General features: G+C 40.4%; 1 protein-coding gene and 1 pseudogene across 2 annotated transcripts in view; one reads left to right on the top strand and one right to left on the bottom strand.

Annotated features, from left to right (window-relative positions):
* The first annotated feature begins 4,860 nt into the window (after positions 1 to 4,860).
* LOC117247807 (uncharacterized) overlaps positions 4,861 to 18,488 on the top strand; it is a 13,781-nt pseudogene continuing 153 nt past the window's right edge. Inside the window, exons 1-6 of the transcript XR_013487909.1 lie at positions 4,861 to 5,070; positions 7,248 to 7,435; positions 7,528 to 7,719; positions 14,935 to 15,205; positions 17,208 to 17,395; positions 17,490 to 18,488. The exon at positions 17,490 to 18,488 is cut by the window's right edge and continues 153 nt beyond it. The product of XR_013487909.1 is annotated as an uncharacterized LOC117247807 (transcript). The remainder of the gene's footprint in view (positions 5,071 to 7,247; positions 7,436 to 7,527; positions 7,720 to 14,934; positions 15,206 to 17,207; positions 17,396 to 17,489) is intronic.
* LOC117259571 (uncharacterized) lies at positions 11,575 to 14,521 on the bottom strand. The gene is made up of 3 exons (XM_033630979.2): positions 13,417 to 14,521; positions 12,958 to 13,240; positions 11,575 to 12,808 (listed from the first exon to the last, which is right to left on the bottom strand). Exons 1-3 carry the CDS (start codon positions 14,148 to 14,150, stop codon positions 12,149 to 12,151), a joined length of 1,677 nt encoding a protein of 558 aa, XP_033486870.2. The 5' UTR covers positions 14,151 to 14,521; the 3' UTR covers positions 11,575 to 12,148.

Below are 18,488 nucleotides of genomic sequence, written 5' to 3'. Positions count from 1 at the left end.
AAATGTGTTCTCATTGTGTTTAGTGTTTCTTTTACTTCCTGAGTTTTCCCGCCTTTGTTAATGACCCCATGCATTTCACCTGTGTCTTGTTCCACTCACCTGTGTGTAATTAGTGATCAGCCCTTGTGTATTTAAAGCCCAGTGTTTCCCCCAGTCAGATGCTAGCTTGTCACTGTCGCCCTGGTGTGTTCATGCTTCCCAGTCCTTTCCTCTTGTTTGAGTTCTTGGTTTTTGACTCTGCTCAGATTTATGGACTTTGCTTTTTGTGTGATTAGTTTGTGTGAATGGACTTTTCTGCCTTTGCTGACTGCGTTCACGTGTTTGACCCCTGACCTCCTAAGTAAAGATTTGGATTTGATAAACTGTTCTTGGTGTTTTGTGTTTCCCTGAATCCCAGTTTTGTACCAGGTGGTTACAGATCAGACTGTCAACTGCCCTGTGGCTCTGAGCTGCCACTGCAGCTGCTGTCTCATGGACACGTCTGACTGCACCCCTGAGAGCCTGCAGTTAAACTTGTGCATGAATAACACCCTTCTACGACTAGTCTCAAGTAATAGCAACGTAAAGCACATTGAAACACACTATACACATAGAAACTGTCCTAACTTCAGCTGTCGCAAATAAAAACTGTTACATTTACCAGTAGAAAAAGGTGAATGAAAATTGTTTGGTCCTGTGCAATTACAGGGGAAAAACAACCACAATGAATATATCTTGAAACTTCCAATTCAATTCAATCCAACTTAATTTACCCCAAAGGAAATTCTCGTGCTAAAGAATGCTTCAGACTACAGTAACACAAATTACAGTAACAACACTAACATTCACAAACCAGTAACAACCAGTGGGTCAGGGTCACACTCTGGGCCTAGTTTTTTAAACAGTAGTGTATTTAATATGAATATTCAAAATATATAAGATATTAAGTGTTTAAGGAGAAACAAAAGTTAAGTTATGCACAAGAATAAACTAAAACTGAACTGAAATGGAGGGATCAACATCATATTGTGTATATAACAATGAGAAATAGAATTGCACATCAATCAATCAATCAATTTTATTAATAAAGCCCAATATCACAAATCACAATTTGCCTCACAGGGCTTTACAGCATACGACATCCCTCTGTCCTTATGACCCTCACAGCGGATAAGGAAATACTCCCCAAAAACCCTTTAACGGGGAAAAAAAACAAAAAAAACATGATATTGACAAGTGATTATGACACTGAAAAGTAATATTTGACATGATGTTGAGAAAATATTGTACACAATATTGAAGAGGAGTATAGTTCATCATGTCAAAGTAATAATGCACCTTGTTGTCAGTGTCCTTTGTTTCAGCTCTCCTCTGTCCATAAAGATAAAGACTGTTAATCACTGTATTTATCAACCATACATTTTCTCATCACATCCAGTGAGCACCAAGCATCACTTTTATGTGTGTTACATTACACAGCACACATCAGATCTCGCATGTCTTTGAGGACATGGTTTGTGTGTTTTATTCACACAGTGGTGTGTAAGATTAAGTTTGATATTGAGGTTATAAAACAGGAACATTGAGCAAGGTTTTCTTTAATCAATTAGGTTTTATTTTAAAAAAAGCAGGATTGAAAATGAAGCTGGGTGTTTTGGTGATTTGCACATGAAAAGATATGCAGATGTGTCACAGGATAGATTAAATACTTGTTTTAAGGACGTCTATTTTACTTGCCAACCATTGTTCAAACAGCATATCAGTGATACTGTTCAGATTAGCTAGTGTCTGAATACAAATGCTGCACCTGCTAGAAACATAGTTGCATTTGCATCAGACTCATTTCTAACTAGTGTCTTACACATCTATGTATCTTCTTGCCCTTGTACACACAAGTTATTCTTGTCACAAACTAACTGAGTGAATGTGACCAAAAGGAAGTTCACACCAGACACTTCCTCTCTGGGTGCCAATGGTGTCTTGAGAACTTTGTCGACACCGGTCCACCAACACATCTCATTATACCATGTCTATAAATCAGCTCTGAGAAACATACAGTAGGCTCGTTAAAATGTGCATGCCTGTTATATTTGCATCAAAGAAATATTAAAAAAGAAAAAGTGTCTTGATATGGCCAGTTAAAAGAACATTACGTATTGATAAAACATCAAACTAAACATTTTATGTGTAGAGTCTTACACTTACACGTCAATGCATCATATCTTCTTGATCTTATATACACACGTGTTGTACTTGTCACAGTCACAGAAGTTGACACTAGTTATAAATAATAACTTCAATGAATGTCTGCTTCTTTCATGTCTGAGTGTCACTAGCTTTTCTTGAGAACTTTGTCGACACCAGCCCACCAACACATCTCATTATACCATGTCTATAAATCAGCTTTTACTTCTGCTGTTCTGCTGCCAGTCAGCAGTACGGGGATGATTCATGAAACTTTTTGACAGTGTTCAAAATTTGGAAACACATACCAAAGTATGGAAATGATCATAATACTTGGAGGAAGATGAATAAGGGAAATGGGATAAGGAGGAAGACAGAGCAGAAAATGAGTGGATGCAAGTCAGATGTTAGCAGTGCAATAAGAGAGTTGATAAAAGATAAGGCCCAGACCATAATGGAGACCAATACAGCGAGCTTGATGCTCCACCTGAAGCGGTACCACAGCAGACAGGCAATGACCAAATACCTGGAGTCAAAGAGAGACGGAGTGCCAGCCAGTCACAATATTTGTTATATTTCTGGCTTTCACAATGTTTCTATAACCACCCATTGTCTACTACGTCGTTACCCTCCTCCTGGAATAATAATACATCAAACTGGGGTCTACTTGCCAAAGACTTTATATTTCTCAAAGTTATGTGTAAATAAATATTCTTTTTTCTCAGAATGAGTCTCTCTTGATCGAACTGCCTACACTGCAAAGCAACCCAAAAAAGATAGACGGGGGGGGGGTTAAAAAGCACCTAAAAGACAGTCTGATAAACAAAAGGAAATGTGTGTCAGTAATGGCAAAGCATTTCAGAGATGGAGAGAAAATGTTGATAATAGTTTAGCCTTCTGCTAACCAGAGCCAGAGACTACAAGTAGCAGGAGAGAGTACTATATTGTTACTGGTATGTAGCCTATTTATAGAAGTGGTTGGTCAAGAACACCTTGAGGGAATTGACTTAAATTTGGCAAAAACGTTCACTGGGACTGTAGAATAAACTAATTAGAATTTGGTGGGCAAAGGTCAAGGGCACTATGACCTCACAAAACATGCCGGGCCATAACACAAGAATTCATATGAAAATTAGGACAAAATTTTAAAAAAAAATAGCAAAAGGGTTAAAGGTCAACTTCAGTGTGACATCATAATTTTGTGAAAAACAACAACAACAAAAAACATTTCTGGCTGTTACTCAGCTTTGCTGCATGATGTTCCCCCTTTCACACTTTACACTGTTCTGTCGATAAAAGGCACCCCCCCTCACACACACACACACACACAAACACAAATAAAAATAAAAATAAAAATAATCTATAAGAAACTGCGTGAGTCTAATGGTCATACATATTTATGTCGGACCTTTTCTCTCTTTCTCAAATGATAGATGATAGATTAGTAACAAGGACAAAAGAACTGCAAACGGTCATCAAAATGAATAAACTGTAAGAAAGGTACAGTTTGGGACTGTAACTCTACAGAATACTGTGACTAAAACATTAATGTTTTATTTTATTTGATTTTTTTCTCTTTTTCCTTGAAATGTGAGAATATTAAGTGTAATTGTGTAACAAGAACAAAAAAGCAATATGAAAAAAGATAAAGAGACAAAAACATGAAAAAGACTATGCAGTATTTTGAATGTTGTAAAATTGGGTAAAGACAGTAAATATGGAGCATGGACTGGTAGCTGGAGAGGTGCCAGTTCACCTCCTGGGCACTGCCGAGGTGCCCCTGAGCAAGGCGCCGAACCCCCCAACCGCTCGGAGCGCCTGTCATGGGCAGCCCACTCTGACATCTCTCCACTTAGTGCATGTATAGGTCCAGTTTGTGCATGTGTGTGTTCGGACCTGTGTGTAATTGACAACAGAGTGAAAAAATTGAATTTCCCCTCGGGGATTAATAAAGTATATAAAATTAAAAATTAAATTAAATTAAAAAATAAAACAGTCTTACTACTGTGTGTAGATACTTCAGGAGTGCAGTCTGACGACAACATGCAGACGTTCTTACAAATTCTTGTCATTATTCTTATGTATTATTATTATTATTATTATTATTATTATTATTATTATTATTATTATTATTATTATTATTATTATACATTGTTCTGTCTTGTACTTAATAACAATATGATTATTCATGATTAATATCATGTAACCCAGGACTTGTTACAGTCAGGTCATTATTAAGTTAATGCAAGAATATGAATCAGTACACAAAACATAAAGTGAATTCATCCGTCATGTAACCCTCCTCATCCTTAATCAGAGGGCAGAGGTTCATTCAACAAGTAGTGAGGCATCGAGTACAGAAGACAGACAACACATCCCAAACCAACGTACATTAATATTAAACATTACAATGAATTACTGAAACAACATGACGATGTTCTGTGACTGCAGTAAAGACCTCACAGCAGCACGTACGTCACCAGGACTTGTTATATTATCTGAAAATGTATAATTTGATCAAACATCATCAGCAGATGATTTGATTTGATTTGAATGTGGGTATAATGTTTATGCATGTGCGTGTGTGTGTGTGTGTGTGTGTGTGTGTGTGTGTGAAGTTGCAGCTCACAGCTTTGGTGATGTCACTGAACGATGTCAGGTAGAGATTAAACAACATGCTGCCTTTCTATAACCTGATCTCTTCAACTACTGGTTTCACGCTGAAGAATGGAAGATTTACACATTAACAACACTTCACAGGACAACAGCGACTACTACAGCAACATCATCTTTGGCTACAATGATTACCGTGTAGAAGCAGGATTCATTATTAAAGTCTTTACATGCATATTCATAAGTATCGGCCTTCCTTTAACGCTCATGGCCATCTACGCTCTTTATTCGCAGGTATGAACATTACAACTGAGACTTATCCATTTACGCTTTGTGTCATGTGTCACTCTGTTAGGGCCGTAGTAGGCTGGCTGTCTGTAGCTCTAGTTTTTGCGGTGTGTACACTGTTGGTGCTCGTCGGTTATTGACGGCTGTTTTTCAACCAATTTGGCATGTTGAATCAGCGTCTGAGATACCAGAGAAAATCTGAAAATTAAAATCCCTCTAATTGGTGCACACACAAAAAAAGCAAAAGTGAGGAAAGTAAACAAACAGCTAAAGTCAAGAGGGAGCTATTAAGCCCATCAGCAGAATGGTTTGTAATGGACTTTGTTACTTTTCACTCGCACATGGTAAAAATCCTTTGTTCTTTCAAAATCAGGTTGTGTTGTCAATGTGGTAACTGTCCAAGTAGCGTCTTGAATCTGTCCTGTCAGTCTCCCAGTTTCCCTTCTTGAATGATGAATACAGACCACCACAGGACATATGTGTTAGTTGGCCATTGGTTGTAGTCTTCGCAGTGTGTTCAAGAGCAACATTTTAGCCAAGACAAAGTCACTGTGAACAACACAGTGGTCTGCATGTGTCTACACTACTTCTTTGATGTTTATTTGGTGTGTCTGGGCTGTAAAGGACCTTGATCTGTGTTGGGGGCCAAGTGTCAGGGGGCTGCGATCTTGTTATAACTTTACAGCAATAATTCACTGCATGACTTAAATGTACATGAAACTGATTGGACTCCAAACACATGCAGCTCACTCGTGACTCCATCCCATCCATCTCTTAACCTGTAGAGGTTCATGTCACAACTTTACACTTAATTACTCCAGGAAAAAAGTTTTAGTAGGTTTTTTATTTAAGAACAACTAAGAATGTGTGAAATTCTGTAGATATTCATGGTCCCCAGAGAATGAAGCTCACTTTCCTGTTCATCTCTGACCAACTCATCCTTACTGTGACCTCGTCACAGTGAGGATGAGCTGGTCCATGTTTGGTCATGGACTTTCCACGTCCACATATGATGTCCAAGGTACCCTGGGTGTGTTGGTTGTTGATGTTCTGGGATGCTGTGTCAACTTCACCCTGTTACATGCATTGTCTGTTTTCAAAATACACTTCTGTTTTCACAGGAAATGAACAGTTTGCATACAGTCTCTTTCAAAATAAAAGCACCACGTCGGTACAACACCACCAACTGATGTTTTTATCCTTCAACAACACATGTGGCTGGGTTTAGAAAAAAAGAGGGTTTGGCTTTATCTTGCAGGAAGGGAACACCCTAATTGGTCTTCTGTCCCCTTAACTTGCGCTGTTGTCCCGTCACATTTCCTCCGATCCCGACGGCCACCGTTATTGTCCAGCCGGGTATCATGCCAACATGAAAGGACGTCTTTTTTTTTCAGTTTCCAACAACAGAGGTCACTGACCAAGCGTTGGTATTCAGTGGCTTCAGAGTGAGACCAGGTTGCCCTGGTAACATGTCTCCTTCCTGTATCTGCGCAATCCTCCCTGAAATTTACGTGTAATAAGGAGAGAGGTTCACCTTACAAATACAACCATGTCACTCAAACTGTGAGTCCAGTCTGGAGCATCTGTTGGATAAATACAACATGTGTTTGGTCCAGAATGCATCATGTCTTTGTCTGGAAAAAAAAGCTGCAGTAAATCTGGTTCTTATGTTGTGTTCACACTAACAGTGACAAAGCATTATGAAACTATAAACTGATGCCAGACACTTGTCACCAAATGACCAGCATGATGCACTACAAATCAAAGTCAAGCTGGCCTCATTTGTTTCAGCACTCTAATACTACGGTGAAGCATCAACAGATCATATGTTTTTGTTTCATCATTTTGGGTTCCTCTTTTTCTTCCATAACTCTGTTCTGTTCTATCTGAAAGAAAATCTTCCTTGCCATGAGCCAAAATTTCATTATTAGCTCTCATGCTGTATCAACTACTTTAACCAGTGCGTTGATCAACACTTCAATTGTGACTTGGCGGCAATGCAGCTAGCCATACTGCAGCTGTGTTGCTCATAGTGTGAACAAGGCATAAGTCTTGTTACTATTGTGATTGGCCAGTTTGTCAGTTTGTATGTGATATTTCTGACAGCACAAGAGAGAGATTTTAGAGGAGGTGGAGTTCAGAACATGTTTACAGCTGCTTGTTTACTTTCCTTTCTCCTGCAGGTGAGAAATGATCATGTTGCTCCGATCTACATCATCAACCTTCTCATTTTGGACCTTATTCAGTTCTGCTGCATGATCGTTGAGGTGGTGCAACCTGAGGATTCAACAACAGACACTATCTTCACTCTAATTTACATCTATTGTGTGGGGGCCAGTGTTGGCTTCATGGTGTGTGTCGCCCTGGAAAGGTAACTGTCTGTCTGTCCAGTATGTGTGGAGCTCCTTCTGTCTGACCTTTGTTGGACTGCAGAATTCTGAAGCTGTGTCTCTTGTATTTCAGGTATTTGGTCATCACCTGCCCACTGTGGTACCGCTTCAGACGAACCATCAAGATCTCTATGCTGGTCTGTGTCGTGGTCTGGGTCCTTCCTGCTCTCTGTCTCCTCAGTGCCTCTTTTTGCTCTAATTATCGTATTAAAGACATCATCTTCTCTCATATTCATTTTAATGAGGTTGTTTACTCTTCTCTGTTGTAACTATTTTCAGCAGGTAATAAACTAAATTGCATACTATTTGTTTTTTTTTGTTTGTTTTTTTTTATTGTTTTGGTGTTTTATTGGTTACTATTTAACTGCGACTGGCAGCATCAGGAGGAAATGCAGCGGGACAACAACATAAGTTAAGGCAGCGGAGGTCCAAGTGAGATGGCCAGGAGGGGTGGTGGATGGATCCAACAACCACTGACCTTCAATTAGGAGGCCGGTGTTCACTTCCTGTATGACTGTAAACCATGTTCTTTTTTCCTGAACCCACCACGTGTGTGTGTTGTTGAAGGAAAAAAAAACATCAATTAACTGTGTCGTACCAACGTAGTATGTTTATTTTGAAAGAGACTGTATGCAAACTGTACATTTCCTGTGACCAACGCATCCAGAGTACCTTGCACGTCATATCTTGATGTAGAAAGTCAATGACCAAACGTCCTGATGTGACAAGGTTGTGTGTGTTGGTAAAAACAAGGGGCCCTAGAATGGAGTCACCTGTCTTAAATCAAAGGATTGGGTCACGTCCAGATTAGAATTAGGGACAAGATGCAGATGACCGTTGAGCTCTGATGGCGAGCAGGGATGACTCAAACTGGACTCATGTAGGATGACCGTCAGAAATAAAAACAGAAGTGATGAGCGGATGGAATAAACTGTCACTGCTGCACACAGAGAATATGAACAGGCAGATGTTAATCAAAGGAGTACATATGTGTCTTTCCTGTTGATGAAATCTGCCCCTCTGACTAACTTTCCGTAAAATGTGTTCTTTCCTGCCTACCTTTTTCTTTAGAAGAACGTGTACAGTAAATGATCAGGAAACTACCACCGTATTTGCTGTAGACTGTTTGGATCCCAACTTGGAGCAGGGTGATCCAGGTCACTGTGGTCTCGGAGCTGTCAAAGGTACATTTTCTGACATAATTTATTTGAACTGAGGGCGCACAGTGGACTGCTGTTACTTCATTTGCTTGTTTTTTTCTCTTCCTTTCTTTCGTTAAATGATCACTTTCACCACAAAATGACCATTTGTGTAATAATTACTCACCCCGCAGTTGCTTGCCCTGCAGAAATGTTTTACATGGTAAGGTTTTATTGAAAAGTCATGTGTTTGTAAAGTACTGAGCGTCCCACTGGATATATTGGACTTGGATTGTTCTACATGAGTTGTTTGAGAGTTTGTATTGGGATGTTTTGATGTAGTTTGTTCTCTGTTTTTCTCATATGCCTTCAGGGTGAACATATGATGAGTAATTCATGTACAAATAATCATCTTGTGGGTTTGGTATTCCTTTATCTTATATATATATATGTAAATTTGCAGTGTTTTGTTTTAAATGTTTTTTTTTCTCTTCCTTTTCATAGTTATATGTAATTATACTCTTTTTTAGGGGCCGACTCTGCCAACAGGCCTTTTATTATTTGCCAGTATTCTCCTCCTTCTCTTTCTAAAGAAACCACCTATTTGACTTGAACTCTACAAAGTAAATTCTGTTTTATAAATTTCTCAATCCACCACAAAGTAATACAACTCCATGAGAAAACGAACGGCTGCAAATTGTTATTTTCCTCAGGGCTTCTCAAATCTTAAAGGAGAGGTTCTTTATGAATGCAGATAAATCAGATAATATTACTACACAATGCAAACACGGTCTGACACCAGGGTATTACATAAGTAAATAAATAAAAATACATATAAAAATAAAGATAAATCAGAGTACAGGCACACAGATAAAGAGGTATATTCAGTCAGAAAATTCGGGGAAGAAAGTTGTGTAAATTTCCATAATATATGGATATATCGGTATTGTTTATCGGCCAAATGAGTTGTGATATCAGCATATCGGATACCAGGGAAAAATCCAATATTGTGCATGTAGCAGAGAATAAAACTTGAGAAAATAGCTGATAACAAACACATTTTTAACGATATAATATGTGGAATGAAGAACATGAGGTAAAGTAAGGAAGAAGATGATGGTGGTGTTAATGTGCAGAAATATCAGTCTATATATCTGGAAAATGCTTACAAACATTCCTCTTCTCGTCATTATTACCATTGTTGTTGTTATTAATATTATTATTGTTTTTATGAATATGTGTGTTGTTCTGAACCTATACACAGTTATGTAACCGATTCAGTTAGTGATGTTTTAGTGTGTAATAAGAACATACAAGTGTATCTCAGTCAGATCTAAAAATAATAACTCTGTTCAAGCTGATTTTGTTTGTAAGGAGAGGGTAAAAAGGAAGGACATGAGGAAAGACAGAGGTGAGCGTGACATGCAACAAAGGGCCCTCAGTCGTTTTCACTATTAAATGTTGGTAAATAATACAGATGGTTCGTCAGTCATGTAAACCTCCTCATCCAAAATCAAAAAGGCAGATATCGGATATCACACAACATGTTCCCTCTATAAAACCTGTTCTCTTTGACAACAGGCTTCATTCTGAGAAAAGGAAGATTTCTACATTAACAACTACTCAAAAGAGGAACTGAGGACTTGTGAAAGCAGTCAACGTCATTTGCTAGGACTATCACATCTTTCAATGCACGCACCTACAATAATGCATCCTGTCCCATTTCACCCTGTAGCAGCCTGGCCACCAAATTACCAGAAATCTGTTAGGGGCACTCCTGACGCTCTTGGCAGGGTGCACATGACTGCAGTTCTAAACATAAATAGGCACATACATGTAAGCAAAGTGGAAATTGCATAATAACCATTGAGTAAGAAATTGCAGCCCTGGTAACAATCACACTGTGTAACAGGGCGTCATACATATTTATTCTTGGCCCTTTTCTGCCTCTTCCTGAGAAGAGGAGGTGTGAGTTACTATAAACCAACTGCATGACGTCACCACCACATTTACTGTAAACTGTTTGTATGCACAGGACAAAACTTCACATGCTGGTGTGGGAAACTCATTCAGGTCGGGCGTTGCAGCTTTCAAAGGTAAATTCGTGACATTACTTTTTTTAATATGAACAGATTAGTAACCACAAAAAGACAAAAGAACTGCAAACGGTCGTGAAAATGAACTTTGGGCAAAAAACTGTTTAAAACGATTATGTTTTTTTTTTTTCACTCTTTTACCTTAAAATGTGAGAAATTTAAGTGTGACTGTGTAACAAAGACAAAAAAGCAGTTTGAGAAAAGCTAAAGAGGTAAAAACATAAAAAAGAGGGTATTTTCGATTAATTAAAACTGGGTGCAGAGCATAAGATATTTAGTTTATTCAGAGTTTTTATAGTTCTGTAAGATAAGCATTTCAAGCATTTTACTCAAAGAAGAAAAGAAAAGTAAGTTCTGACAGAGATGGGTTTGCATAGCAAATAGCACCTTTTTATTTATTTAATGTGAGTTTTTTAATAAACACAGGTGTAGCTGAGGTATGTATTTGGTATTTGGTATGTTTGTCATACAGAGGTATGCAATGGAAATTGTTGGGTAATATGTGCGTCAATGTTGTCTAATGTCAAGTCTCTATTTGATCATGTGACCAGATGATCTGATACAGGCACTGGTTTATGCACAAAAACTGTCAAGTCTGACAAGATGAGCACATCTGCAGGTCCAGTGATCAGTCAACGAACAGAAGGAAAACGTGTGTGTGTGTGTGTGTGTGTGTGTGTGTGTGTGTGTGTGTGTGTGTCCTATAACTAGAAACTAGTGTGCATTTGAGCCTGTCTTATCTACCTTACACCACTGGTCTGCCTACAATATGCTTGCACAGGTCTTTTCAAAAATTCGTCTCATTATTATTATTATTACATTTTCTGTTTTGTATTTGATTATTACAGATGATTGATGTTATGTAACCCAGGGCAGGTTACAGTTAGTTCATTACTCAGTTCATGCTGTTTGGTGAAATGAGAATATGAATCAGAAGACAAAAGACGAAGTGAATTCATCCGTCATGTAACCCTCCTCACCCTACAGTTTTTCTTGATTGTCAACACACGTTTCTCAATACAATAACGGCTTTCTCAATACTGCACACACAAAACTGAAAACTGCACACACAAAATGCTAAACATGACACTCCCTTTGCAAGAAGACTCTTGCCATCAAATCTCTACATTGTGTTCACAAAATGGAACTCATGTTTTCATTTGCTACACACAGTCGTATTTTCCAATGACACATACCATTCATTGAGCACACACAACTAAGCTTTTGCTGCACACTACCAAGCATTTACAGCACATTGTAGTGCAAAATTGAAAACACTATTGTAAAATGGAACACACCATATGAATGACAATGACTCTGGAAAATAAGATATTTCTCCTTTTGTAAAAATGACTCAGTGTAGCCTACTTTTTTCATAAAACAAACTTACTGTAAAACAGCACACAAATATGCAGCCAAAAATGTCTTTTTATTGTACATGATTGAGGAATCATCATGATCAAGCATCATCATGCCTTCGGTTTCTGTCAGGCCAGAGGGCCTCGTCCACATCACAGGCGATGTTCTCCCTATCTAGACATCTCTGGAAGAACCGCCTTGAGTGGCGCATGAATCCCTGAATGGACTCGAGGCTGACGTCACCACAGGCTTCTTCCATGGCCTGGACGAGTGGGACCTGGGTCTGGGGGTTTCGCTCATACACCTTCCACCTCCAAGCAGAGAAGAACTCCTCTATGGGGTTGAGGAATGGAGAGTACGGCGGGAGGAATAACACCGTAAAATGTGGGTGGGCCTGGAACCACTGACGTACAAGCAGAGCCTGGTGGAAACTCACATTGTCCCAGATGACAACATAATTAATTCTTTGTGGATCATCAGTGTGATCTGGTGGAACAAGTTGTTCGTGGAGGTCATCAAGGAAGGCCAGCAGCAAGTCTGTGTTATAGGCACCAAGATGTACATGGCGGTGCAGGACACCATGGTGATTTATTGCTGCACACATGGTTATGTTCCCACCACGCTGGCCGGGGACCCCAACAATGGCCCGCTGGCCTATGATATTTCTTCCCCTGCGCCTTCTCTTGGCCAGATTAAACCCAGCCTCATCTATGAAAATATATTCATATAGTTCATTCGCCGTATCAAGCTCCTGGATTCGCTGAAACAAAAACAGAGAGAATGCAAGTTACTGTATGGACAGAGAGGTCAAAAGACACTGTAGAAAAGGAAAACAAAATATATTGCTGTACATCACAGGTAGGCTACATTACCTGTATGTCAGTGCTTACTGTAATGTATGGGACTTACAAGCACAAAGTCGCGCCGTAGCTCCTTCACATGGTCTGTGTTTCTTTCGAACGGGACCCTGTAGACCTGTTTCATAGCTAATGAATTCCTCTTGAGGACACGGTCCAGTGTAGACAGGCTGACATTCTGGATCATATTAAAAGCTGCATTATCTGCTAGGATCTTCTGTTTAATTTGTCTTAGGGTAATTGCATTGTTTTCACGAACCATGTACACAATTAGGGTCTCCTGCTCTGGTGTGAAAACACGTCTTTTTCCCCCACTGTGAGGTTGTCTTTCGGTCCTGCAAAATATAACTACTGTGAGCACACTGTATTATATTGAAATGCAGTATTGTATTACAGTACACAGTATATACAGTACACAATGTATACAGTACACAAATACATAGTACACAAATGCTGTATTGTTTTACAGTACACAAGACAAATAGATTTATAGTAAAGTATAAACTAGTACCTGTTCTCCATCCTGAATGTTCTTATGATGGCACCAACTGTGAATCGGCTGAGATTGGGCTGGACCCTCAAACCAGCCTCCCTCATGCTCAAACCATGGTTCAGCACATGGTCTATCACAGTGGCCCGAATCTCATTAGATATAATGGTTCTCCTTCTTCTTACTCCTCCTCCTCTCTGTCCTCCTCCTCCTGCACCTCTCTGTTTTCCTGCTCCTCTCTGTCCTCCTGCTCCTTCTGCTCCTCTCTGTCCTCCTGCTCCTCCTGCTCCTCTCTGTCCTCCTGCTCCTCCTGCTCCAATCTGTCCTCCTCCTCCTCCTGCTCCAATCTGTCCTCCTCCTCCTCCTGCTCCTCTCTGTCCTCCTGCACCTCTCTGTCTTCCTGCTCCTCTCTGTCCTCCTGCTCCTCCTGCTCCTCTCTGTCCTCCTGCTCCTCCTGCTCCAATCTGTCCTCCTCCTCCTCCTGCTCCAATCTGTCCTCCTCCTCCTCCTGCTCCTCTCTGTCCTCCTGCTCCTCTCTGTTCTCCTGCTCCTTCTGCTCCTCTCTGTCTTCCTCCTCCTCTTCTCTGTCCTCCTCCATGTCCTCCTTCTCTCTCTCCTCCTCCATGCCCTCCTTCTCCTCTCTCCTCCCCTCCTTGTCCTCTTTCTCCTTCTCCTTGTTCTCCTCCTTGTTCTCCTCCTCCTCCTCTCACTCTTAGACTTCTCCTTCTCTGGTTGCTCTCTTCAAGGTTCTCCATTGTTCACCAAACACAGAGGAGGAGGCTCAAGGCACTTATATGCTGCAGTCCTGATTGCTAATTGCTCACCAGACCTGAATTTGTTGAGTTTTGAACACTTGTGTGTTGTAGGTTGATACCACTGAGTTGTCACATGAGAAGTGTGTGTAACAACAGAACATTGTGTGTAGTGTTTTGACAACAAGTTAATGTGCAATTGACTGCAGAGTGTATTGTAGGTTGAAGCTTTGAGCTTTTACATGAGAGGTGTGTGCAACAACTGCACATTGTGTGTAGTGTTTAGACAACAAGGTGATGTGCAATTGGCGTCAGAGTGTAAAGAAGGAAAGTCAGAGTCTAGGGGAGTCATAAGGGAGTGTGAAGTAGTGACAATTCGGGTTGAGCGAATGGTACGTGAAGTTAAGGTTGTGCAAATTGTGCCAAGGTTTAGATTTTTGTGTGTTAACAATCGTGAAAAACTGTAAATCAGAGGGCAGAGGTTCATTCAGCAAGTAGTGAGGCATCGAGTACAGAAGACAGACAACACATCCCAAACCAACGTACATTAATATAAAACATTACAATGAATTACTGAAACAACATGATGATGATGTTCTGTGGCTGCAGTAAAGACCTCACAGCAGCACGTACATCACCAGGACTTGTTCTACTACATAAAACTGTATCATTTATTAAACATTATTTGCAGATCATTTGCAGGTCACTGAACGATGTCAGGTAGAGATTAAACAACATGCTGCCTTTCTATAACCTGATCTCTTCAACTACAGGTTTCACTCTGAAGAATGGAAGATTTACACATGACCCAGTCCTCACAGGACGAAAGCTGTGATTACACCTACATCACTGGTTATACCTCCAAAAACACAATCCACTTCTCCGACAAGCACTTTTATTTTGTCTTTGCCCCCTACGTCACCTACAGCACCAACAACTCCTACGGTGCCTTCTTCTATAATGAAGGAGCTGGATCCATCATAAAAGTGGTGACATGCATTACCGTTTTTATCGGCCTTCCTTTGACCCTCATGGCCATCTATGCTCTCTACTCTCAGGTATGAACTTAAAGACTGAGTTTTATTTCCTGTTTGTGTCATGTGTTTCCTGTATGCGTCTCTCTGTGAAGGATTGCAAACCTGCGAGACAAAAAAAAAAGCACAAACTCTCTGGAAAAGAAGCTGAGTTAGTGACATGCATTCATGGGACAATAACATTTGCAAATTGAGAGTAGAGAAGGAGAGTGGAGCTCAGTTTATCATTGCAAGTCCCCCGACAGTCTTCATCAGCCTAACTAGGGGCTGGTCCAAGACAAACCTGAGCCAGCCCTAACTATATGCTTTATCAAAAAGGAAAGTCTTGAGTCTAGTCTTAACAATGGAGACGGTGTCTGTCTCCCGGACCGTAACAGTAAGATGGTTCTACAGAAGCGGAGCCTGATAGCTGAAGGGTGGATATTTGTGGATGAAATGTTGCTCCACATGTGGCTCTCCATCTTTCAGGTAGAACCTTGGTAAAATACGGGTCACTGGTAACTAAAGATCCCCAGCTAAAAAGAAAAAATGAAAATAAAATTTGCAAGCTATCTAGCCTTAGCTACACTTGCCCATCATTCACACAGAGGAACACATTTGAATTTTGGGGAGATACCGTAAAGCAGTTAAATGCCCAGTCCCTTTTACTCACCCAGTGTGGTGACACATTTTGACAAATATAGGCCTGTCTCAAGTAGAGGCCTGGTCTGGTTGCCAAACAGTTCATTTTCATAGAAGTTCTTAAGTATAAAAGCGGGTTGTTGGCTGCCACAAATTATCTGTCCATTCCTGGATTACCCTGCAAGTTATTCATATTCCTTCAGTCTGTAAGAGTCTTCAGATCAAATAATTGATTATTTTAACAGGATAAAGTGATGTTGTGTCGGTATGTTGAGAGCCGTAATCCTTGAGTACCGTAACTCTCTTTCATGCGCTCTCTGTTGTAGTTAGATAAAATGAGTGATTCCTAATTGATTTGTTATCTGAAGCCTTATTTTTAAACACGTAATATTCAGACTGGTTTGAAGAAACAATTTGTTTCCCATCTTTGCTGAGCGACAGTTTTGTGTGAAAGAAATTAAAGCCCAGTCAGATTTAAGAAAATAATAGCCTGGGCTACTAGTGGAAGTTTTCCAATACTGAATTACCAGTTTTATGGGGTGTAACAGAAAAGTAATATAACAAGTAGTGTAGTCTCTATATACAGACTCTACATTCAGTGAATGTAGAGTCTGTAGGCAAACCCCGGAGATCTTGCCTCCGGAAGAAGAGCGGAAGAGCCCTGGTTTTCGGTTGTAGGCTGTTTGTAGTCCGCGTGATATTGATCAATCACGTTTGAGCCAGCTGCAGTTGTTGCCAGGTTAAACGCGGTGCGGTGAACAAACGAGGCGGAACATAATTGGCGTCACTGCAAACTCTGAATCCATCGCAATGGTTCAGCATATTTACTTATATATGAACAGAAGTCGGAAATGGAAATTCGCCTCCTCCGCCCAAATCAAACCAGAATGCCAAAAAATCGGGGGTCTGGCCCCAGAGGCTGTATCGCCGTCTGCAGGAAGTCAGATGCCGAATACAGCCGATAATTTCCGAAAATGCGAGTTTAACGAGTTGCTGTTGGCAGGGAGTGATAAGTACAGTAATATAATGTAAGTCATAAGTAATATATTACATTTTCAGTGTAATGAGCCCAACACTGGTTATAGGGCACTCATCATAGGAACTGCTGTATGAAAATATGTTAAACAGCTGTAAAGCTGCAGCACATCTGGCCCTTCGTCTGGTTACTACAGTGATTAGCACAAAACAGAGATTGATCAAAAAAGTATTAATGGCTCTGATTACAATTCAGTCAGGAGAGACTGTTATTTTTATGGTAAAATGAATATTTATTGTGTGCACATAAGAATGAAAATGTGGAAAGTCTTTGGAGATTAGACGCCATACAGATGGCCTGCAGGTGATTAATCCGTAGTCAAATAGGGAACATTTTTACAGTTGTTTGTTTTCTTGTGTTTTCCTGCAGGTGCGAAGTGACCACGTTGCTCCGATCTACGTCATCAACCTTCTCGTCTCTGACCTCATTCAGCTCTGCTGCTTGATCGTTGAGGCGACACAGCCGAAGGACTGGACGACACATGTTGTCTTTTGTCTGATTTACTATTTTTGTGTGGGGGCCAGTGTTGGCTTCATGGTGTGTGTCGCCCTGGAAAGGTAACTGTCTGTCTGTCCAGTATGTGTGGAGCTCCTTCTGTCTGACCTTTGTTGGACTGCAGAATTCTGAAGCTGTGTCTGTCTTGTATTTCAGGTATTTGGTCATCGCCTGCCCACTGTGGTACCGCTTCAGACGAACCATCAAGATCTCTGTGCTGGTCTGTGTCGTGGTCTGGGCCATTCCTGTTGTCGGTCTCCTCCCTTTATTCTTCTGGAAAAATTGTAAGATTAAAGAGAAGATCTTCACCGTCTTTTTACTCCTTCCCCTCCCACTGCTCATATTCTTCCTGGGTGGGACCCTCAGAGCTCTGTCTGCCTCCATCTCGGTCCCATCTGATGAAAAACGACGTGTTGTAGGAATGTTGGTCCTGGTGCTGCTGATTTACACGCTGCTGTTCCTGCCCACGCTCATTTTGTTAGTCGTATATGGAGCCAGAGATAACGACACCCTCAGAAGCCTGTTTCCTATGTTTTTTAGGTTGAGTCCTCTTGCAGACTTAGTTCTGTATGTTTTCATGAAAAAAGGTGCCATAGACAGGCTCTTGGCTGTTGTGTGTTGTTGTAGAATGGACAGCAATGAAATCAGCAGTCCAGCAGTATCGATGATGACAACATGTCTACAGTCAGTTTCATGTAGGCAGGGACAGAGGGACACAGAGATGGAGACAGAGGAGAAAACAGAAGACATGTAGGCTGACAGGAAGGATAGAGACAGGTTCAGATTCAGTCTGATATGATTTCCAATAAGACACCTAACCAGAGTCCTGTACGGATCCTTTTTTGAAAACCTGCAACCACCTCATCCTCGGGCTGCAAAGTTTCATGGCTGGAGTCCTCCACGTCGGTGACCAATGTGACCACAGGGTCAAAGGTTACACTTGTCTCACTGACTTTCAAAATAAAAGCAACTGCAGCTTGATAACAGTGATTTAGATGTTAGAATATTACACATACACTGCACAGCTTTTTACTTTGTTTTACTCTGAAAAATGAAAAATAGATTTTTGTTCTCACCCCCTGCCCGCCTGCGTTGAGTTCCTTTTTACCTGTGAATTTATTTATATATACATATTTTTACCTGTTACACAGCTTT

Source organism: Epinephelus lanceolatus, chromosome 17, assembly GCF_041903045.1.
Source record: "Epinephelus lanceolatus isolate andai-2023 chromosome 17, ASM4190304v1, whole genome shotgun sequence".
NCBI classification, from domain to species: domain Eukaryota; kingdom Metazoa; phylum Chordata; class Actinopteri; order Perciformes; family Serranidae; genus Epinephelus; species Epinephelus lanceolatus.
The sequence above is the reverse complement of the archived record's forward strand: the minus strand, read 5'-3'. Positions and strand labels throughout refer to the sequence as shown.